The 23778-nt window shown below is 40.7% G+C and overlaps 1 protein-coding gene across 1 annotated transcript in view; it reads left to right on the forward strand.

Annotated features, from left to right (window-relative positions):
• Positions 1–9478: 9478 nt before the first annotated feature.
• The window catches only part of DIP2B (disco interacting protein 2 homolog B), a 215655-nt gene continuing 201355 nt past the window's right edge, over positions 9479–23778 (forward strand). Inside the window, exon 1 of the mRNA XM_069489769.1 lies at positions 9479–9683. Within this exon, the coding sequence (XP_069345870.1) occupies positions 9584–9683 (100 nt within the window). The 5' untranslated portion in view covers positions 9479–9583. The remainder of the gene's footprint in view (positions 9684–23778) is intronic.

The following is a 23778-nucleotide window of genomic DNA, read 5'->3' on the forward strand; positions in this document are numbered from 1 at the left end:
GAGAGTAAAGGCAAAGAGGAATGTCAAGTGGGAAATTCACTTTAATAGTTTGGAATGGGTACAGCCTAGATTTCAATAGAGTATGGCAATAGGAAAGCTGAAGAGTTTCATGGGTTATCAAATCATGATCGATTGTATGCTAAGAAAATAGATTTTCACTTGATTCTGTAGGAAACGGAGAATCATAATCTAAGCAGAGAATTAATACAAGATTTGAAATTGAACAATGACATGCTGGAAACAATGTCCATAACAAAATAATTATATCTTATGATGGAACACTATATATCACCTAATATGTACTGCTTTTATATGTCAAAAAGTTGATTTAGATTGACATGTAGAAATTTATACCTTTATAATTTAAAAATTACTATCTATTTATGGATACATATAGTAAAAGTATAAAAATATACCAATGTACTTGGGAATTATACCAACTTCAAAATGACAAATACCTTTTAATTAATCTTTGGGGAAGGAGGGAGGGAGGTGAATGACAACAGGGATGCATGTATAGAGCCTTCTGCTATGTAATGTCTTAACAATTCTGAGGCAGAAATGGTGAAATTTTACTATTTGTTAAATCTAGATAGTGAGATGGGTACACAGGTGTAGTTCTCTACATTTGGAAATGTTTTCAAATAAAGACAATTTTTAAAAATATGAAGGGGTGTAGTACAGTGTCTCACACCTGCAATCCTAGCACTCTGGGAGTCCAAGGCTGGAGTTCAGGAATTCGAGACCAGCCTGAGCAAGAGCGAGACCCTGTCTCTACTAAACAGAAAAATTAGCTGGGTGTCCTGGCGCATGCCTGTAGTCCCAGCTACTCAGGAGGCTGAGGCAGGAGGACCACTTGAGCCCAGCCAGGGGTTTGAGGTTGCTGTGAGCTATGATGACGCCACTGCACTCTAGCCAGGGCAACAGAGCGAGACTGTCAAAAAGCAAAAAACAACCAACAACCTCCAGGGTAACCCAATCATCAGGAGCCTGCACTTTTGTGAGTTTTACCTCCTGGTGCACTACCAGGTACTTACAATGAATATTGACCTATTGATGGGATGGGGCAGGGGGCTGGGGGAATTATCTCTTGCTTCTGGCAGGGAGAGGGTATAAAGAAACCATTTTGAAGAAACCAGAGCATCATGTTTTTAACAAGATCTGACCTTAGGAAAAACTTGAGCGAGACTCTCAAAAAAAAAAAATAATAATAATAAAAAAATAAAATTTCTGTACAAGAAACCATAACTGAAGTAAAAGAATAACAATAAACAAAAACAAGCCATAGACTGAAGATAACTGCAATACATTATACCATATAGAGGATTCATATTAAAACTTTTATGATATGAAAACATAAAAAGATAACCAAAAGGGAAAAAGGGCAAGGAAGGTTGTAAAGGAAAGTCCACTAGTATGAGAATCCAAGAGCTAATCAACTCAGCCTCTCTAGTAGTCAGGGAAATGCAAATTGTATCTTATAACAAGATACCACTTCATAGCCATCATACTGGCAACATTTTAATAGTGTGATGATACCAAGTACAGGAAGATGCAGAGCAGTGGGAACCCTCATATATTTCTGGTGGGTATGTTAATTGATCCAGGTTTGGAAAGCCATTTGGCAATATGTATTACAGATGAAGGTAATCAAACTTAATGACCTAGGTATATACAAGAAATTCTCCCATATGCACCCAAAAAGATGTGTACAAGAATGTTCTGGCAACTCTGCAATAGCAAAAAAACAAAACAAAACAAAAAATCAAAACCAAAAAAAATCCTAAATGTCTAAGAGGGATAAATTACAGTATATTCTTAAAATGGAATACCAATCAGTAGTAAAAATGAATTATCTAGAACTACATGTAGTTGCAGAAGGGTGTGTACAATGTGATGTTATGCCCGTAAACTTTATAAATATGCTAAAGATACTATATATTTTATACCTATATTGTTTACTACATATATATGCAATAAAAGTATAAAATATTGCAGGGGATAATAGGATTCACAGGGGCTTTACCTCTCTATAATTTTCTTGTAAAAAATAAGACATAAGAAATAATAACATTAAGAAATGTTAATATTTCTTAAAGCAGTGTAATAGGTAGCCATGTGTGTGTTACATCACTCTCTATACTTAACTATATGCCAAAAATATTAAATATTTTGTGATTTTTCCCCTGGCACTTCTTTAATTTTAAATAAACAGTTTAGGATGGTTTTAAATTTACCGAAAAGTTGCAAAGATAGTACAGAGCGTTCCTGTATACCCTTCATCCAGTTTCCACTATTGTTAATATATTACATTACTATGACAACATTTGTCACAACTAAGAAACCACTATTGGTTCACTACTATTAACTTCACAGTTTATTTGGGTTTCATTAGTTTTTCCCCAATGCCCTTTTTCTGTTCCAGGATCCCATCTAGGATACATTACTTCCAGCTGTCATGTCTCCTTATGCTCTTCTGGTCTTTGATAGTTTCTCAGCTTTTCTTTTTTTTTTTAATGACTTTGATAGTTTTGAGGAATACTGGTCAAATATTTTGTACACTGTCCTTCAATTTATGGTTTTTTTTTTCCCATGGTTATACTGGAGTTATGAGTTCTTGGGAGAAAAACTGTAGAAGTGCCATTTTCATCACATCATATTAAGTGTTCATACTGTGAACATAACTTACCACTGATGTTAATTTTGATTACCTGGCTGAGATATTGTTTGCCAGGTTTCTCCACTGGAAAGTTACTTTTTGTTTCCCTTTCTATACTTTTCAAGTCACCAAATACAACCTACTTCCCAGAAGGAAGGAGCATTTATCTGAATTATTATTTGAAAATCTTTTGCATGGGAAATTTGTCTCTTCTTCCCTGTAATTTTCTTTTCATTTAATAATTTTCTAGCTAATTTTGTATAGGTTACTATTTGCCTTTGCTACAAGATATAGTCCTCCAAATAGAAGTTTTTTGTCTGTTTGTTTTTACCACTTATATACTCACTGCATGCTGGATTAAGCAAGAAATAGAAAACTTAACGGACTGGTCTCATCTATGACTTCATTACAGTTCTTTTGTCAGAGCATACAGCTATGGCTGCAGCAGGTATGGCCATAATAGGGATAGGATCATGCAAATTAATTGAATATTAGAGTTTAAAGGGTCCATCTAGTTTATTTTTCTACTGCCTGCCAGCATTTAACTTAAGATCACAGTGAGAAAAGAGGTCTTTCCTTTTAAAGCACACCTCAGCCTCCCCCAGTAACATACCACAACATAGTTAGGAGAAGAATCTTCTTTCTAATATTTTTCCAAACCTCCCTAAGTTGAAGAGAGCCTATTGTCCTATGCTGCTTCTGTTTTCCCAGTGGTTTCAGATGGACTTAAGGACATAAAAATCTCCCTCTTAATCATGAGATGTTGATTCATTTCATGAAAACCCATCTTTTGTGGGATGGCTTTTAGTTTATACAGGGCTTTCTTATACAGTTCCAGTTGTAGGCAGGTTTTTATATAACTTAAATTTTCCCGATATTCCTTTTAGGGATACAAGTAAGAGCCTATTAACACGGATGCAAAATGTTGTTACTTCTGCCTGCAAAGTGTGAGACTCCCTAATAAGATTCTTCTCCCAACTCAGGCACTTTTGAGTATTCCTAGAAGGTGGATCACAAATTGTTCTGGACTGCTGCTTTTGCCACCACCTTCAGGACTCTGGCTGTCCCTGTGTTCCAAGCTTTTGTTTGCTAGCCTTGCCACTGCCACTGTCTCGTGAGAGTGTAATTATCTCAGAAACTGGCAGAGTTCTCAGGATTCTCCTCCTTTGTCTCTCTTATCAGGGAGGAATATCTTTCCCAGAATATTGCCCTTCACCCTTACAGCTGAATTCCCTTCAGATCCCTTGGCCAATGCCCTAGTGACAAGAGAGGCTGATTAATTCACATTTTTAGCCTCTGGTGGGAGGTGGGCTCTCCTAATATAATAAAAAGGTGGGAAAATGAACTTTTGGTAGACAACTCACAGCCTCTGCCATACTCCACTCATTTGTCACAAACATTTATTCTATTGCACACGATTAAAAATGCTAACAATTCCATGAAGTTTCATCATCTCCCTCAAAGGAAGACAACCCCAATATCATCCATCTACTACCTCCAGCTCCAAGTTTAGGACCTCTGGGACTATGCATTCTTCTCCTTCAGGTCTAGAGATTATTTCTCTTGGACCAGCATCTTAGAGTTAAAAGACGAATTAACTGTCTCCAACACATCCAGTAGACCAATGATTCTCACAAAGTACATTCCTTGCCCAAGCAGCATCAGCATCACCGTAGAACTTGTCAGAAATGTAAATTGTTGGGTCACACCCAAACTCTACAAAATGGGAGACTCTGGGTTTGGCCTAGGAATTTGTGTCTTAATAAACCTTCCACGTGATTCTAATGCATGCTAAAGTCGGGAACCCCCTGCGAAACACAACAGTAGACAAGGAAGTGTAAGTGCAGTATTCCCATTCAGCAAAGGAAATAGGCAGTAGACATTGTTCCTGAGCTTTTGCTTTGTAACCAACTAACAAAATTTAGTAGCTTAAAACAGCAGCCATTTATTTGCTCATGACTCTGTAAATCGGCCATTTGAAGGGGTTCACCAGGGTACATTCACAGATTTGTCATCAACCGGCAGTCCATGGCCTTATATGCCTTGCAGTTATTTGGTGGTTGTTGCCTGGAGTGATGAGAGTAAATGGGCCATATCTTTCCTCATCTAGTAGGCCAGCCTACATTTATTCACATGGTAGTGGTCTTGGTTTCCAAAAGCAGAAAGAGAGGGGGAAAGCCCCAGTGCACAAGCACTTTCCAAGTCTCTGTGTCATGTTTGCTACTATCTCATGGCCAAAGAAAGTCATGTGATATGTATAAAAGGGGTCTACTTAAAGGTAGTGGATGGGGTTGGGGGGGGATTACAGCAGCCACTCTTGCAAACCATCTGCCATACTGCCTGACAGTACTAGTGAGGACGCCCTATCCTGGCAAATGGAGAAAATTTGTTAGTTGTCTAGCAGTCCCTTGTTCTGATCTCTGAGAATGTCTTGGTTATCCATTATCCTTCATAAACATACCTAATATGGGCATTAGGTTTATGTCCTTCTGCATATACCTAATTCAGATGTGTTCAGCTACAGAGCTTTGGCAGTTGTCTTCCTGTTGGTGAGAGTTGGAAGCTTAACAGAGTGCTAAGCTTCCATTTATTTTTTATTTGCATATACTCATGGGGTACAAGTGAAATTTTGCTACATTGATGTATTGCACGGTGGTAAAGTCAGGGCCTTCAGTGCATCTATCACTGGAGCAACGCACCAAGCAACATCCCATCCTCTACCCCCCTACCACCCCTCTACCCCTCTGAGCCTCCATTGTTTAGGGATTGCTTTGGATTAGAGGCAGTTATAGCCAGGTTTAATTTAGATTAGAGGCAGTTGAAGAGAGGTTTGGAGTGTCTTTGGCTGCAAAAACTTTAGTGGGCATCTGGATTATTTAATCCAGTCAATTCCAGGTGCTAACAAAGTAGGCAAAAGCCAGACATGATGGCTCATGCCTGTAATCCCAGTGCTTTGGGAGACCAAGGTGGGAGGATCACTTGAGGCCAGGAGTTCAAGACCAGCCTGGGCAACATGGCAAGACCCTCATCACTACAAAAAATTTAAAAATTAACTGAGGGTGGTGGTGCATGCCTGCAGTCCTAGCTATTCAGGAGGCTGAGGCAGGAGGATCACTTGAGCCCAGGAGTTTGAGGCTACAGTGAGCTATGATTGCACCACTGCACTCCAGCCTGGGTAACAGATCAAGAGCCTGTCTCTCTCTACCAAAAAAAAAAAAAAAAAAAAAAAATTAGGCAAAGATCTTATTTAGACCTGTGTTATCAAATATGGTAACCAGTAACCACATGTAGTTATTGAACACTTGACATTCTGAATTGAGATGTGCTGTTTCTTTTCACTTTTTAAAAAGTAGCTACTGGAGAATTTAATATTATACATGTGGCTCACCTTGTATTTCTTAAGCCTGAGAATTTCTGCCTCATGGCTATTGTCCCTGTATATTGAGTCCCTCTTCTCCTTCAGTTTAAAGGTCTGGTCCTCGAGACAATTTGAAATTCATGATCTCAGGGGAGAATACCACCCTTAATCTAATCTTTTCTATCAGGTTTATTATATTCATTACTAAGTTTATTCCTTTCATCTGCCAAAGAATGTTTAATGAGAGGTCCTAATGTAACCATAACAGGTCTGTTTGCCCAATGTATAGTAAATTAATATACTGAGACATGGAGTACTGCAGCACAGAGAGTTTAATAATCATAGGGCAGCTGAATGACATGGGAGGAAACCTCAAATCTGCCTCCCTGCGAGGTTTGGGGATTGGGGTTTTAAGGGATCTGAATGGGTGGTGGACTGAATGGGGGCTGAGGTGTGGGGATTGCTGATTGGTTGGAAGGCAAGGGGTGAAGTCATGGGACAGGCAGGTAAAGAAATTGCATTCTTGAGCTGAGTTGGTTTTTTGGTGGGGGTCTTCAGACTGGTTGGTGTCAGCTGTTTTGCTGGAATGTAAAATCTGAAAAACACCTTAAGTGATTTTTGAACTAAAAAGTTCTTAATATTTTAGCATCAGAGATTTTATCTATAAGAACAATGGGGGAGCAGGTGATCAACACACTACGAGACTCTCAGTTAGACAGCTGCTATAGGAAAGTGGGTGGAAGTGTACCAGCACACCCCGATTAATGTCTAACTGTAATTTTGCCTAAAGCCTGGCTTTTAATTCTCATTAAACCTGTGAAGGTGATTTTATTGAGGTCCTTCAGAGATCTGGAGCCCCAATCTTTTCAGTTTTATCACCTGTCAGTTCTCTCATGTTCTTGCCTGTTTATCCTAGTTTTAACTTGAGTGTAGAAGTTGGCTTCCCCAAGCCAGCAAAACTCCACTTTGTCATCCCTGTCAACCTAGACTGCAGCCTGAACAGCTTCTTAGCAAAGCCAACTGCTTCCCCATCCTCAACTGGGACATCTACAGACTGCTTATCTTTTGTATGAATTTACTAAAAGCTGCATCAAGCAGTCAACTCACTCCCTAAATCCTGCATTTTTCTGATCATTTCCAGTCTACAAGTGATTTGTGCTATAAAAATTTACTAGACATTTCAGAACTGTACTCAGCCAATTTCACATTTTGCTCTCCTGTAATATCCTATTTTGGGTAACAAATTCATTATCAATGGAAGGCTTTGGGCTGTAAATAGCAGAATATTCAACTAAAAGAGGTTTAAACATATTTTCTCATATAAAAAGAAGAAGTCCAATATGAGTGGTTCTAGGGTTTATTATTTTAGCAGACCAGTTCTGTGAAATTCTAGGTAATGTCTTTGTACTTCTCTTAGCTTTCCCCTTATGGTTGCAAGGTGGCTGCTGGTGTACCAAACAGGGCATCTAAAGACAGGAAGGAAGTGAAAGGGCAGCTTTTCCTTGTGCATCTCTCATCAGGGAGGAACCTCCTCCCCAGATGCTCCCTTAACAGTTCCCTCAGTGGATCACACACTTGCCAAGGACGGTGGTAAAGTGAGTATTTGGCCTCCTCAGCCTCAATAGGGGTTGGTGTGGTCTGCTGACATGGAGAGAGAGGAGGGAAGGGCTGCTGGGAGGGTAAACAAGAATGTCTGCTGAGGCCCTTTTGGTAATGGCTGCTGTGCAACAAACTGCCCCAAACTTAGTGGCATAAAGGGATGACCATTTTCTTATGTTCACAGGAATTTAGGGCACAACAGAGATGAGCTGTGTTTGCTTCACATAGTCTGGGTGTCAGCTGGGAAGTCTCAAATGTCCAGGGGCTGGAATCACAGGGAGGCTTCTTCACTCTGGGCTAGGATGACTAGAAGGCTGGGGTTAGCTGGGGCTGTTGGACAGGGCACCTCACATCGCCTTCCATGTAGCTTGAGATTCTCCCTGCAAAGTTGCTGGGGTGAGGGTTGGGGAGAGACCTGGTCTCCCAAAGGACCAATTTTTCAATTTTTTTTTATTTCATCTTATTTTTTTTTATAGTAGAGAAAGATTTTAATATCACAGGTACCATACGAGCAGATGGGAGGAAGTTTTTATTTTTATTTTTTTTTTATGGAATTAGTTTTATGACCATACAGTAACAATTTAGGATTCAATTATAATAACATATTTAGAAAATCTCAAAGTACTTGGAAATTAAGGTACTTTTTTTTTTTTTTATCTTATTGTTATGGGGGATACAGAATTGCAGGTTACACACGTTGCCCATGTACCGCCTTTCCCCCCAAGTCAGAGCTCCAGGCGTGTCCGTTCCCCAGGTAGTGCGCGTTGCACCCATCAGGTAGGTATATGTCCCTCCCCCCGACCCCCCGCTCCCCGAGTCAGCACCTTCAAGTGTTACCATTCCCCAAACGGTGCGCAATGCACTCATTGTGTAGGCATACCCCCATCCCCTCCCCCACCCCCCACCTCAGTCTGATATCCGATTGGTGTCGTTCCCAGATGTGTATTTAGGTGATGATCAGGGAAACCAATTTTCTGGTGAGTACATGTGATGCTTGTTTTTCCATTCTTGGGATACTTCACTTAATATAATGGACCAATTTTGGATAAGCGTGGAAAGAAGTGAAAACACTGGAATCCCTCACATTGTAGGGGAAGAAATAAATTGATAAATTAATCATCCCCATGCCAAAAATTTCAATACTATAAAAGAAAACATGAAGACTATATTTAAAGCATCTGCCCCAGTAGTTTCTGGTAAAAAATACACCAGTGTTTGGACTCTCTTTATATTAAATTAAAATTAATTATTTTTGGAACACCATTAGGTCATATGCTGAGGAAGATAAAAGGATGAAGAAAGTATCAAGTTCCCCTCTTCTAAGTGGTTAGAAGTCAAGGCAGGAGGAAGCGGATTCTCCCTTCCACTGTCTTTTCAAAAGCTGTAACGGAAACAGAAACAAAGCGCTCCTGGCAGATGGGCCCGGGAAGCCCCAGTGAAGGAGGTGGCCTGTCATCAGGTCCTTATAAATGGGTAGGTGTCAATCAGGGGAAATGGAGAAGAGGACAAGACAAAGACATACGTTACTAAGTCTAGTAGTGGAAAAAGTAAGGGCCGGCGCTCCTGAAAACTCCTTGTTCGAGAGTTCGTAAAAGGTAAATGCTACGTGTCCACACTGTGGTAAAGCCGACGTCCACACCCTGAGCCCATTCGCGTGGGAGACTTCGGGTGGGGGGCTTGGGCCCGCCGTTTCAGGATCTGCCCGGTAGAGGGCGCCACAAGCACGTGCGTCCTCAGCCTGACTGGGCTGCGGAGGCGGTGCGTCCTCCGTCTCGGGGGCGGGCCCGCCGCGCTCACGTGACCCTTGCTCATGGCGGCGGCGGCGGCGGCGGCAACGGTGGCGCTGGCGGCGCTGGCGGCGCTAGGCGGACGGAGCCGGATCCTCTAGCCGGGGTGTGGGCCCTCGTCAGTCCGTCCCTCCTTCAGCCCTCTCGCTAGTCTTCCGGAGTGTGGCTGGCGGAGCCGGGATGGCGGAGCGAGGCCTGGAGCCGTCGCCGGCCGCGGTGGCGGCGTTGCCGCCCGAAGTGCGGGCGCAGCTGGCGGAGCTGGAGCTGGAGCTCTCAGAAGGTAGGAGCCGGAACGGGGGGGCCGGCCTCCCCGGGGCCCTGCGGATCGCGGCGAGTCTGGAGACCGGTCCCCGCCGCGCGCCCTGGCGGCCGTGCAGCGAGGGGGACGAGGGTGCAGGAAATCTGGCCTGGCTCTCCACAGCCGTCCTCCCTCTTCTCCACCCCGCTAAGTGCTTTCCCGTGGCTTTCATTGTTTCCCCTTGGAGGGGGCTAAGCAAGGGCTTGGGGGAGAGGTTCTCCCGGGCCAGGGTTGCTTCTGCGCTTTCTGCCCCCAAACCTGAGACAAAGCTGCGCCCTCCGGCTTCTGCCCGGGCGTCTGGGCAAGATAGGGGTGTGGGGGAGGGCCGCGAGGAGGGTGGCTGACAGCTTTCTCCTTTCCTCCTCTACCCTTTACGTGGAGGGCCCCATGCCTTGTTCCAGCCCCGACTTCCCCCCTTCAGAAAGAAAGACACAGGGGAAATCCACAGCAGCATTTCTTCTCCCTCCTTTAACAATGAGAGATTCCTCCTCAGTGACAGGACAGGAGTGAGATAGAAGCGGGTGAGCCGTTGAGAGTCCTAGGGAGGTTAGAAGCAGTGGCATTAACCCAGAGAGAGAGAGAGACGATGCTGCTTTTAGACCACCTTTGTCATAAGGTTGGTTTTTTTTTTTTGTTTTTTTTTTCCTGGTGCCTGAATTCGGGCACAATTTTCCGCACCTGATCACCTTTTGGAGTCTTTGAAGAAGGAAGAAGAGGTGACTGCAGGTTACATGCAAATCCTGGCATGTAACCTTTTCTTTTGACAATGGATTGGTACAGGGAGAGTTGGATTTATTTTGAGAATTTTTTAAAATATGGAATAAATCAAGCCACAGTTATTAGAGAAGTCCCTTGGACAACAATGAGAGAAACACAGTGCTCTGTTGTGGGCATGTGATCAGTCGTTTTGGGCAGTTGTGATCAGTTCTCTGTAAAGTTCCTGTTTTTATCAGAGGCTGCCTCTGAAACAAAAGCAGTATTTTCTCCAGGCTTGATATCGGTGTTATCCGTCAGAGTTGCACATTCTTACTGACTTCCTTGCCAAAGGAACTCTTCCCTAGCATTTTTCAAGTGGATCAAAAACTGTTGATTGGAAAAGAAGAATGTGACCATTTCCCAGGAGAGTTTTCACTTTTTGTTTACTTATCAAGGCATTGTGGCCTCTCCCCCCTTTCCAGAATCCTTTACAATAAAAAACCAGAAGTAGATTTGAGTGTTATAAATCCAGTTGGGCACTGAAGGAAATAATTATTTTTAATAACCCTTTTAGGTTTTCCTAATGTATAGGGGCGGTGTTGTTTTCACCTGCACTTAATTACCAGCATATTATTATTCAATTAATCAGTTGGGAAGTTATTCTTTGGCTGGCCCCCAGAATGCTGGTGGTAGATGAGTTTGCATCTGTGACGTGTTTAGGAAGATAGGAATCCTCTGGGCTTGTCTGCCTAGTTATGTCTTTCGTTGAAATATTCACCAGGTGCGCCTAGTTGCATTCAGTTCAGCAAACATACGTTTTGTGCCTACTATGGGCAAGGGATACAGAGTTAAGCAGGATACTGTGGTAGCTTCAAGGAGTTCTGAGTCTGGTAGGGAAATCACTTAAAAATGCCAACAAAACAGTGCATGAGACCATGATAGAGTTATGTACAGAGGCTGCCTTCTAAAAAAGTTGGAAGATACCTGCTTTGTCACTGTTGTGAGAAAGAAACAGTGGAGAATTACAAATACAATATTGGATTGTGGGGCTAGTAGAGAGGGCTGTGATTTAGCCAGTGCAATTTAGTCATAAGTGTGAAGCAAAGAAGGATGTTTCTATACTTCTGTGGCATGTCGGAAGGAGCTCAAGTTTTTCAGTGTCTGAGAACAGTCCAAAGATGACAACTGGAGAGGTATTTAAGATAAAATAACACTTACAGGAAGGGATCCTCCCTTTTCTTGTTTGAAAACTTCTCCGAGCACAAACAACGCACACAGTCACATCCTCCCTTTCTCCTGCCTATTTTATCACATATCTCTGTGATCCCTTAAGCCTGGTGCGGGGTCCGTCCAGAAGGTGGAGGGATAAAAGAAGGCTGCTTCCTGGAAGTTGCAGTGAATTTTCTCTAGGAGTGGGAAAGAGGTGGGAAGAGTTGAAAAGGAAAAGGTGCTGGATAAAGATTGTGTTTCTTAGTCTCAGAAGTGGGCAAGTAGACTTAAGCCATCAGATAAATCCTTCCTGCTTTGCCATTAATGGGAAATGGTACCATTTCCCCCAAAATATGTAGCTAAGTCATGGATTCATATACCTTTATCAGAAAGTTCTGTCTAAGCAGTTATAACACCTGATGTTGGGAGCATTAAGGAAAGCAGGAATGTAGATTTTTAAATAACCAAAAATGGGCATTATCTCAGTGGTCTTTCACCCAAAACTTTCATGAATGCATTTTTGGTGCGCTGGAACTCATCTTTAGAATTTGTGGTCAGCCTGGGACACATTCTTTTGATGGTGGCAAATCTTAATTCATTGAGGGTAGAGTTTCATTTTATAGGATACTTGGAATCGAGTAGAGAGAAGCTGGTTAATGTTCTCTTGGAGCCTAAACTAGTTGTGACTGAAAAACGTAGAGTGATTATAAACTGATTTTAGTTGTGACTGTCAAAAAATCAGAATGATTGTAACCTGGTTTTGAGGGACGTTCCAGAAGAGAGATTACCGACAAATTCATTGGAAGAATGATTCACTTATTGAAGAGTGTCTTGTTCAGACTACGCTTGTTCTGGTGTGTATTTTGAAAGATTAATCTTGTTGTTTGACAGTCCTATAGGGTTGAGCTGGATTTTTGAATAAGATAAATCATAACCTGTCACTCTTAGGTGAGCCCTTGGTTGCTACTGTCTTTTCCGGCCTGTGTAAGGCTTGGCACCTTAGGGTAAAAGTTCAGATGGTTGGCTAAAAAGGGTGTTCACGCTGTGTTCGTGTTATACTTACTACAGTTTTCTGTGGTGCTTTCTCATATGACTAAATCAGGAATATTCTCTGAAATGCCTCTTCTTGCTTGTCCACAAAATTTCTTGTAATTCTTTAAGGTTCTGCTAAAGTACTGCCTCTTTATGAACCTGTCCCTGACCAGTGTGATCTCTTTTGCTTCAAACCGAACAGTACTTCCACTTCATATCATTTCGTTAATCATATATTTTCTAATTAATTAAACTGCTTCTCATTTTACCTCAATATAAGCTCCTAAAGAGGTCATACATATCTTAAACTTCTTTTAAATAACTCTCAATTCTTTCTTATATTGTTTTAGGAGTACAATAAATTTTTATTTACTTCAATTTGATTTGAATTAAAAAATAAAGTCTCCGTCTTGGGGACTTGATTTTGGCATGAGATGGCGTTGTGTAATCATTTCAAAAGTGCACAGTTTGGAATCTGGTGGGCCTGAGTCCAAGTCCTGGCTGTCACTTACTAGCTCTGTGACCTTGGACAAACAGCCTAACATCCCTGGTTTTAGTTTCATCAATCCTTAAAAAAGGAATGATACCCTTATTAGAGTTGTAAGGAGGTTTAAAAGGAGATAACAGAAAATCTGAGTGTAGAACGGCACAGGGTAAGCACTCAGCACATGTATTCTTTATTGCTGTTGATGGTGAATGGATACACAGTGATTTGGCTGTTTTTAATATCTTGTGTTACTTAGTGGAATAGGGTTACATATGAAGTGATGAATGGAATCAATTTGTGATGTATTTTTTAAAAAGTAAGGCTTCACTGCACCATCAGTTGTTCCTGTCAGCACCTGTACCCTTATTCCAGCATATGTTGGGTCACTGCAAGCAGTTGACCAGAGCAGAAGAGAGAGGCTGTTCTGTTTGATACAGACATCTGGCATATGTACACTTCCGCGCCTGTAGGTTCAGACAAATGGCTCTGACGTGTAAGCATGTGTTCTGAGACTCAAGCATCTACAAGCTATGAAAAGGCACGTGTGCATGTTCAGAACCTTCAAATAGTTTTTGACTCTTTTTCTTAGTCCGCTATTTGTCCTTCGTGAACACATCCTTTTGGTTCCTCTTTCAAAAGTTTTCTTGCATCCTCTTTTCCTTTGAGTTGCATTTACCAACAGCCTTGTTGGGTCCTCTTTCTGAGACCTAACTAGTCTGATTGTAGTCTGTTTTCAGCTCTAGAGTGCTGTTTCATTTATTTAAAATACTACTTTTATTTACAGCCATTACTAAGTCTAAGGCTGTGTCACTCATTATCTTTAGATTCTAAGTTTCCTAAAGGTAGAGATGGTCTCCTATATTCTTTACCCTTAGGGTAAAGTTAAGTTAGTGCTTTTGTCCATCTCTTTTTGTTGCTAGTTTATATTATAGAGGATTAAGTGAGAGTTCTTCATATCTTTGTGTTTATGGTAAATAAGATACTTTCTGGTGTGGATGTTCTTCTCTGAACAGGATAGATTCTAAAAGGCCATTTCTTTGGAATTCCATAGTGTCACAGCTGACAGAATCTTGGGAAACATGGGTTGGCTTCATCAGATCTTAAAACTCTGAAATTGCATGCAGAATTTTGAGTACGAGTGCTTATGTGTCTCTTTTGGGAACTGGGTCTACAGCTTTCATCAGTTCCTTCAAAAGGACTCTGAAGCAAAGTTAAGAACCTAGTTTGGGCCAGGTGCAGTGGTTCACACTTGTAATCCTAGTACTTTGGAAGGCCAAGATGGGAGGATCACTTGAGGTCAGGAGTTCAAGATCAGCCTCAGCAAGAGCAAGACCTCGTATCTACCAAAAATACGAAAAATTAGTGGGGTGTAGTGGTACGCATGCCTGTAGGCTGAGGCAGGAGGATCGCTTGAGCCCAGAAGTTTGAGATTGCCGTGAGCTAGGATGATGCCACTGCACTTACCTTTCATTTTCACTAGCTTATAAGGAAAGCCAAACTCCCTTGGCTTCCCTCCCCAGCACTTACAGACTTATCTGTGTCAGTTCTCACCCATAGCCCCTTGCAGTCTTTTCTCAGGGGAAGAAATATCCCCTTCCTATTCTAAGGTGTATCCCTCTGTGTTCCCACTCCCGTCCCTTCTCCTCTTCTGGGGTCTTAGGATCTTACTTAGTTGACTGATGTATTCATTCATAGTCTTTTTGGCTCTTTCTCTCATCTTTAGCCTCTCCCTTAATACTTGGCCCTTAACTCCTTCCTTTCAGCCTGTATGTTTGCTCAAGCTTCTCCCATCTTAAAAAATTCTTACAATCTTATATGAGAATCTGCTTGCTCTCATATGTTGGCATTCTCTCCCTCTCTAGAGCCTAGAAAGTATAGCTTACATTTCCTTCCTCTTATTTCTTGCCTTTGCTTACTGCTTGGTCCATTGCTTCTGCCTCATAAAGCCTCTGAAACATCTGTCTCCAAGAACACCAATGATTTCTAATTTCAGACTACAGAGTACCTGCTGGGTATGACATCTTTCTCTGCATCATTGGATGTTGTGCATGATCTTTACGAAACTTTCTCCTTTATAACTTTTATGGCATAATTTTCTTCTGGCTTCCTAATTGTTCTTCTCATGCCCTCTGTTGCACTTCATTTTGTCTCTCTTTCTCCTGACCTGGGTGTTCCCCAGATAAGTCATTATTCTTCATTTCACTTCACATACACTTGCTGAGTAATCTCATCCATGCCCAGGGCTTCAGCTGTCATGGCCATGCAGATGGTTCCTTAGTTTGTATATCTAGCACTGACTCTCCTCTACTGCAGGCATTTCACTGGTTCCCCCCACAGGCAACTATAGCTTAGTAAGTCCCAAACTACTCCCTGTTTTAACCTCCTCCTCCATCCCCACCCATACCTCCCTGTTCCACAGATATTCCCTACTTTAGAATGTCCACTTACTGTTTCAGTCTGTTTCTGCTGCTATAACAAAATACCTTAGACTGAGTAATTATAAACAATAGAAATTTATTGCCCATGGTTTGGAAACTGAGAAGTCCAAGATAAAGGTGCCAGGAGATTTAGTATCTGGTGAGGGCTTGCTCTCTGCTCCAAAGATGGCACCTTCTTACTGCATCCTCAAGTGGTGGAAGGGGCAAACATACTCCCTCAAGCCTCTTCCCCTTACTGACCTAATCACCTCCTGAAGGCCCCATCTCTTAATACTATTGCATTGGGGATTAAGTTCCAACTTATGAATTTTGAGGGGGGGGGGACACCAATATTCAAGCCACGGTAACTTATCCAAGTGAAAAATTGGAGGTCATCCTTAACTTCTCTAATGGATCACTGAGTCCTGTTGATTCTACTTCCTCTTCTCCAGTCTCATCTTTCCAGTGCTAGTTCAGACACTTATTTTTTGCTTAGACTATTGCAGTAATCTCCTAACTCATCTGCCCGCCTCCAGTCTCTTTTCCCTCCAGTCCATCCTTTACCCTGTTACTGAGTGACCATTCTGAAACACAAACCTAATTGTGCCCCTTTCTCTGTTTAAAATTTTTCATTGCACCTTTTATAGAAGAGACTGTCCTTTTCCCACTGTGTGCTCTTAGCACCTTTGTCGAAGATAAGTTCACTGTAGATGGGTGGATTTATGTCTGAGTTCTTCATTCTGTTGGTATATATGTCTGTTTTTATGCCAGTACCTTGCTGTTTTGGTTACTACAACTCTGTAGTATAATTTGACATCAGATAATGTGATTCCTCCAGTTTTGTTCTTTTTGCTCAGGATGGCTTTGGCTATTCTGGGTCTTTTGTGGTTCCATATAAATTTTAGGATTATTTTTTCTATTTCTGTAAAAGATGTCATTGGTGTTTTGATGGGGATAGCATTGAATCTGTAGATTGCTTTGGGTAGTATGGACATTTTAACAATATTGATTCTTCCAATCCGTGAGTATGGAATGTCTTTCCATTTTTTTGTGTCTTCTTCAACTTCTTTCATCGATGTCTTATAGTTTTCATTATAGAGATCTTTTACTTCTTTGGTTTAGTTTATTCCTCGGTATTTTATTTTATTTGTAGCTATTGTAAATGATATTACTCTCTTGGTTTCTTTTTCAGATTGCTTACTGTTGGCATATAGAAATACTACTGATTTTTGTATGTTGATTTTTGTATCCTGTAACTTTATTGAATTTATCAGTTCTAATAGTTTTTGGTTGGAGTCTTTCGGTTTCACTAGATACAAGATCATATTGTCTGTAAACAAGAATAATTTGGCTTCTTCCTTTCCAATTTGGCTGCCTTTTATTTGTTTCTCTTGTTTGATTGCTCTAGCTAGAACTTCTAGTACTATGTTGAATAACAGTGGTGAAAGTGGTCATCCTTGTCTTGTTCCAGATGTTAGAGGAAAGGCTTTCAGCTTTTCCCCATTCAGTGTGATACTAGGTGTGGATCTGTCACATATGGCTTTTGTTGTGTTGAGGTTAAGTTCCTTCTAAACCCAGTTTTTATCATGAAAGGCTGTTGAATTTAATCAAATGCTTTTCTAGCATCAATTGAAATGATCATATGGTTTTTGTCCTTGGTTCTGTTGATATGATGTATCACATTGATTGATTTGTGTATGTTGAATCATCCTTGTATCCCTGGGATGAATCCCACTTGATCATGTTGATCATGATGAATAAACTTTTTTTTTTTTGAGACAGAGTCTCACTCTGTTGCCTGGGCTAGAGTGCCATGGCATCAGCCTAGCTCACAGCAACCTCGAACTCCTGGGCTCAAGCAATCCTCCTGCCTTAGCCTCCTGAGTAGCTGGGACTACAGGCATGTGCCACCATGCCCGGCTAATTTTTCTATATATATATTTTTAGCTGTCTATATAATTTCTTTCTATTTTTAGTAGAGACAGGGTCTCACTCTTGCTCAGGCTGGTCTTGAACTCCTGAGCTCAAACAATCCACCTGCCTTGGCCTCCTAGAGTGCTAGGATTACAGGTGTGAGCCACTGCGCCCATCCTAAACTTTTTAATGTATTGTTGAATTCAGTTTGCTAGTATTTTGTTGAGGATTTTTGCATCTATGTTTATCAGAGAATTGGCCTATAGTTTTCTTTTTTTGTTGTGTCTTTGGTTTTGGTATCAGGGTGATACATGCCTCGTAAAATGAGTTTGGAAGTATTCCTCCCTCCTTGATTTTTTGGAGTAGTTTAAGATTGGTATTAGTTGTTCTTTGAATGCTTGGTAGAATTCAGCAGTGAAGCCACTGGGTTCTGAGCTTTTCTTCGATGGAAGACTTTATTACTGCTTCTATCTCATTACTTGTTATTGGTTTATTCAGGTTTTGGATTTCTTCCTGGTTCAGTTGTAGGTTGTATGTGTCTAGGAATTTATCCATTTCTTCTGGGTTTTCCAATTTATTGGCATATAGTTGCTTATAGTCTTTAATGATCTTTTGGATTTCTACATTCTCAGTTGTAATGTTTCCTTTTTCTTTTCTTTTCCTTTCCTTTTTTTTTTTTGCAACAGTCTCGCTCTGTTGCCCAGGTAGAGTGCAGTGATGTGATCATAGCTCACTGCAACCTCAAACTCCTGGGCTCAAGTGACTCTCCTGCCTCAGCCTCCTAAGTAGCTGGGACTACAGGCATGCATCACCACCCCTGGCTGATTTTTTCTATTTTTTGTAGAGACAGGGTCTTGTTCTTGCTCAGACTGGTCTGGAACTCCTGGCCTCCCAAAGTGCTAGGATTACAGACATGAGCTACCACACTCAACCTCCATTTTCATCTCTGATTTTATTTATTTGGGTCTTCTCTCTTTTTTTATTAGTCTGATGAAAGATGTGTCTGTTTTGTTTATCTTTTCAAAAAACCAGCTTTTTGTTTCCTTGATATTTTGTATTTTTTTTTTGTTGTTTCAATTTCATTTATTTCTCCTCTGATCTTTGTTATTTCTTTTTTTCTAAAAAAATTCTTTTTCATTGGCTTCCCTTATCTACAGGATAAAATCTAAGCATCCTTCTTTGTGTACCTACCAAGACCTACCTTTCTTTTTACTTCTTTTCCTGCTCCTTCTATGTTTTTTCTCTGCTCTCCAGTCATGCCAAATGACTTGCACTTCCCTGAATGCATTGTGCTTTTCACTTCTATGCTTTTGTACACATTTCCTTTCTCTAAAATGCCCATTCTGGCGTGATCTTCCCCTTTTTCTGCCCAGTTAACTTCTGTTCCTTTCAATTTCCTGTGAGAAGCCAGCCTTTCCTAAGCTCTCTTAAGAAGTTATGATCTCTCTATAAGTAGTCATCAATTCTTGAGGTCTCATTACGTAACAGGTTCTATGCTTAGCACTTTATATACCCTGCCTGGCTGGTAAGGAGGTGCTGAATACATAGCTCGTATTATAATGATGAGGGAACTGAGCTAGCAAGAAGCACCTGAACATTGCCTAGAATGTGATGCATGCCACCTCCCACCTGTGGTTACACATCGCCTGCTCTTCCCCTTCCTCCCTGGCAGTAACGGTAACATTCTCTATGCATGGCACTGGGGAAGAGCACTAGCCTTAAGAGTCAAATAGAACCGGGTTCATATCTTGTTTCTACTTAGACCTTTGGTAAGTCTCTGAAATGTGTTTCTAATCTTAACTCCTAAAGATAGGTGTGTGATTTCCATTTTGTAGAGACTTGTTAAAGAACATGAAGCCTGAAAATATAGTATGCTGGGTTTAGAACTCAAGTCTCTTTGGCTCCAAACCTCATGGTGTTTCCATACTACCATTTCACCTCCATTTTTCTAAATCACATTCAACTAATTTTGGCAAAGTTCTCTTACATTTTAACTGGCAGGCCCCACTTTCCTTAGGATACAACTTTTGTCTTTGAAGGTTTTTGGATAGGGCTCCCTGAAGGAAGAAGAATGGCAATGTTCTATCCTAGTCTCAGAGAAATAGATACAAGGGTGGAGTCTTTCATTTCTGACCTTGCTTTGCCAGAACCAGAAGAGTCATCACCAAATTATATTTGTAGGGTTTTCTTTACACCAGTGTAACTATTGGCAAGATGTGACTTTTTTTTTTTTTTTTTTTTGAGACAAGGTCTTGCTCTGTCACCCCAGGCAGAGTGCAGTGGTGTGATCATAGCTCACCACAACCTTGAACTCCTGGGCTTAGGTAATCCTCCTGCCTCAGCCTCCCAAGTAGCTTGGACTACAGGTGGTGCACCACCACACCCTGCTAATTTCTTGTATTTTTGGTAGAGACAGGTCTTGCTCAGGCTGGCCTTGAGCTCCTGACTTTAAGCCATCCTCCCACCTCACCCTCCCAAAGTACTAGGATTACAGGTGTGAGCCATTGTGCCCGGCCACTTCTTTTTATTTCTTAAAAGGACAAAAAATATTGGATAAGATCCTAAAGACTATAAAGTGAAAGACAATTTTATGTACTTGTGTTTTGATGTGAAATTAATTTTCTTCTTTGAATTGAGATAGAGATGATGAGAAGCTGCAAGGGGAAACCCAGGAGGAAAACATTTTAGATGCTACACAGGACAGCCCTAAATGAAAATCCACAGATCTGGTGTCTTTTAAAGGTCCATGGTGTGCACTGGCCTTGAGCTTCTGGGCTGTTGATACAGGGTTGTGCTTATATTCTGGTGCAGAATTCCCCCCCCCAGGATATTTAATTTAAAAAACAATGTATAAATTAACGTAGATATTTCTGTAAATGACATACACTTTAACTGTTTTTTCTTAGAGTTATTTCTTTTTTTGTGAAGGAATCGTGCTCTAATATCACTTTATTTTTAGAGGACTGTTGCTTTTAGGGATACATTAAAGCATCTATAGGGGATTTTCCTATCTTTAAGGATCTAGGATCATATTTATTTTAGTCATAGACTGGAACTTGTGGGTTTTGATTCAGTTCAGGCACAGGTGACTTTTGTGGTGCTGAATGACCAGTCTTTTCACTGAATCTCCTTTTTAAAGATGAACCCAGCAGGAATTGTTAGGTAGAAGCTTCTGATAGTTTCTTGTTTTGTAAATCTGTGATGAAGACAAAGATACTGTCTTAAAATTTTAAAGAGTTGGCTGGGCGTGGTGGCTCACGCCTGTAATCCTAGCACTCTGGGAGGCCGAGGCGGGCGGATCGTTTGAGTTCAGGAGTTCGAGACCAGCCTGACCAAGAGTGAGACCCCATCTCTACTAAAAATAGAAAGAAATTAGCTGGACAACTAAAAATATATAGAAAAAAAAATTAGCCAGGCATAGTGACGCATGTCTGTAGTCCCAGCTACTCACTCGGGAGGTTGAGGCAGTAGGATTGCTTGAGTCCAGGAGTTTAAGGTTGCTATGAGTTAGGCTGATGCCACGGCACTCTAGCCTGGGCCACAGAACGAGACTCTGTCTCAAAAAAAAAAATTAAAAAAAAAAAAAGTTTTTTTTAAAAGAGTTGTCTTTCTTACTTTATTGGACTTCCCTTTCTGGTTTAGAGAAACTTTCATTTTTAAGAAAAAGCATTGATACGAATTTTCCTCCCATAGTTCTTTGCTTGTTTTTCTTCAAGGGGACTGAAGGAAGTACTAGAAAATGAACTTCCTGTTAAAAAAACAACTTCCCCTTATGTTGGTTCTCTGAGCTCTAATCTTGAATGTTACCACTATATTATAGCTATTTTAAAAATTATTTAAGTTGTGAAATTGTCATTTGCATAAATATTCTCATCTCCCTCTAGTAAGCTGCTTGAGGACAGCACACAGTATCTTTTAGCGTTAAAGCTTTTCAGTTCAGCTAGTGAACAAATGTAGGCTCTGTCATCAACCTCCTTATCTATTCTTATTTCCTTACTAGCATCTGCTTGTCTTCTGTTATGGTTAGACGTGTTTCCTCACTCTTTCCTGACAGGCTCATTCCCATCTCTGTGCTTTTGCAGTGAGTATTTTCCCTGGCTGGACTGCCTTTTCTCCTATTAAATTCCTACTCTTGTTTAAAGGCCTGGCTGATGTTCTCCTCATCATGAAACCAGCTGACTGCTTTAGTCCATATTAATCTCTTCTATTTTTAGACTATTGTTATATTCAGCAACACAGTTTAACACTTAATTGACCCCTCTTTGTTTGTTTCATTTATGCTATTTTTACCTTTTCAGTCAGACCTTAGTTTTTCTGAATGTAGTAACAAGGCCTTCTACATTTTGGAGCTTCTGCATTTCCAGTAAGGTGCTAAACATACGAATATGTCAATAAAGAGGTATTGAGCACCTATATTTACAAGATCTGTTGAGAGGGTGAGAGATTCATAGAAGGCAGATTTCCTGCTCTCAAGGAGCTTTCATTCTAGTAGTTTCTCAATAAATAGGTGTTGATGTTTTAAGGAGATTAATTTAGGTAATTGTATTTTAAACTCTTAGAAGCATTTTTAGTTTCTTCTTGAGTGCCAAGATAGCATTTAAACAATCACTTTGAAATAATTCTGAGAAGATGGTAGCTTGACCACATCCCTCTTGCCCTCTTTAACTTTGTTCAAGTGAATAACAATTTCAGAGCTTAGAGCAAAAATACCAAGAGATGGAATGGGAACTCATGAAGATGAAGTTAAAGGACCTGGAGGATAGATCCAGGAAACTGAAAATGCAAATAATAATAATTTTAGAAGGATAAATACATAATAGAAGAAACATTCCCTGTGTTGAAAAAAAATATTGCAACTAGAAAAAGAATGAGTTCATTGTGTTCCGGGCAAGATTGATGAGAAAAGGCACAAACCTAGGCATACTCTGATAAAATTTCTGAATTCAGTGATAAAAAAAACATTCCTACCTAGACAGAAAGATAATGTTAAACTACTACAACAACAAAACAGGCTGTTTTCATTTGCAGTACTAGAAATTTGATGATGGTGGAAGAAACATTCACAGACTATTTAGAGATGAGGTCTACACTCCAGGAATCCTGTATGCAATCTAAATATTATTCACCTTTCATGGAGAAGAAAGCTCTATGTGAGTGTACAAGGATTCAGAGATTATATGACCTGTAGACTCCAGTGTGAATGATATACTCTAATCAATGTGAAACAGAGGTTCCAAGATAGAGGAAACAGTGATGAACAATGGACTTTAAGGTAGAGAAAGTCCTCCCTGTCAGTGAGAGGTTCTTGGAAACTGCAACTTTAAGTGAAATGACATATAATGAAACCAGTTTTACCATAGGTTAATTGATTAAAAACAAGAGTTAAGTTCCTATGGCATATTTCTGGTCACAAAATCATCACCAAACTTCTAAACAAGACCAAAACACTTGTAATATTGAACAGTGAAATACATATGAACTATGTATACATTTAAGAACGATTAATAAAAACAAGAGCATTATTTGTCCACTTATTCCAGTTCAGGACTTTTTTTTTTTTTGACAGAGTCTCTGTTGCCCAGGCTAGAGTGCCGTGGCGTCAGCCTAGCTCACAGCAACCTCAAACTCCTGGGCTCAAGTGATCCTACTACCTCAGCCTCCCAAGCAGCTGGGACTACAGGCATCCGCCATCATGCCCGGCTAATTTTTTCTATATATTTTTAGATGTCCAGCTAATTTCTTTCTATTTTTTTTTTTAGTAGAGACCGAGTCTCGCTCTTGCTCAGGCTGGTCTTGAACTTGAGCGATCCTCCCAGAGTGCTAGGATTACAGGCGTGAGCCACCGCTCCCGGCCCCTTGTTCATTCATTTGTTTGTTACCGTGTTCTGCCTAGTGAAATGTTAGTTCTTTGAGTGCAGAGACTTTGTTGTCTTATTCCCTGCTATCTCTCCAGTGCCTCAGATAGAAGACTCTGGATAGACACTTGTTCAGTGAACAAATGGACTTTGCAGGGAGAAGATTCCAATGGGTTTCTGAGATAGTAGTAGCTTTAAAGAGTAAGGAAGTGTAGGCTCTGTCCTCAGGGTCCCTATGGAAGCTGGCCAGAACTGCAACTCAGAGGTGTTTATGTTTCCTGGCATTTGGTTAGTTTCTAATGTTTGTTTGTTTGTTCTTTCTTTCTCTCACTATTTATGTGTCCTCTGATTTTACATCTGATTTTTACAGTTGGATGATGTGTGACAACTTTCCATTTCATTAGTTTACCTGGCTACTTTGCCTGTTCAATTCAGTTGGTATTTGTTATGCAAATACTTACGGAACA

This window comes from Eulemur rufifrons, chromosome 16 (genome assembly GCF_041146395.1).
Source record: "Eulemur rufifrons isolate Redbay chromosome 16, OSU_ERuf_1, whole genome shotgun sequence".
Lineage (NCBI taxonomy): Eukaryota > Metazoa > Chordata > Mammalia > Primates > Lemuridae > Eulemur > Eulemur rufifrons.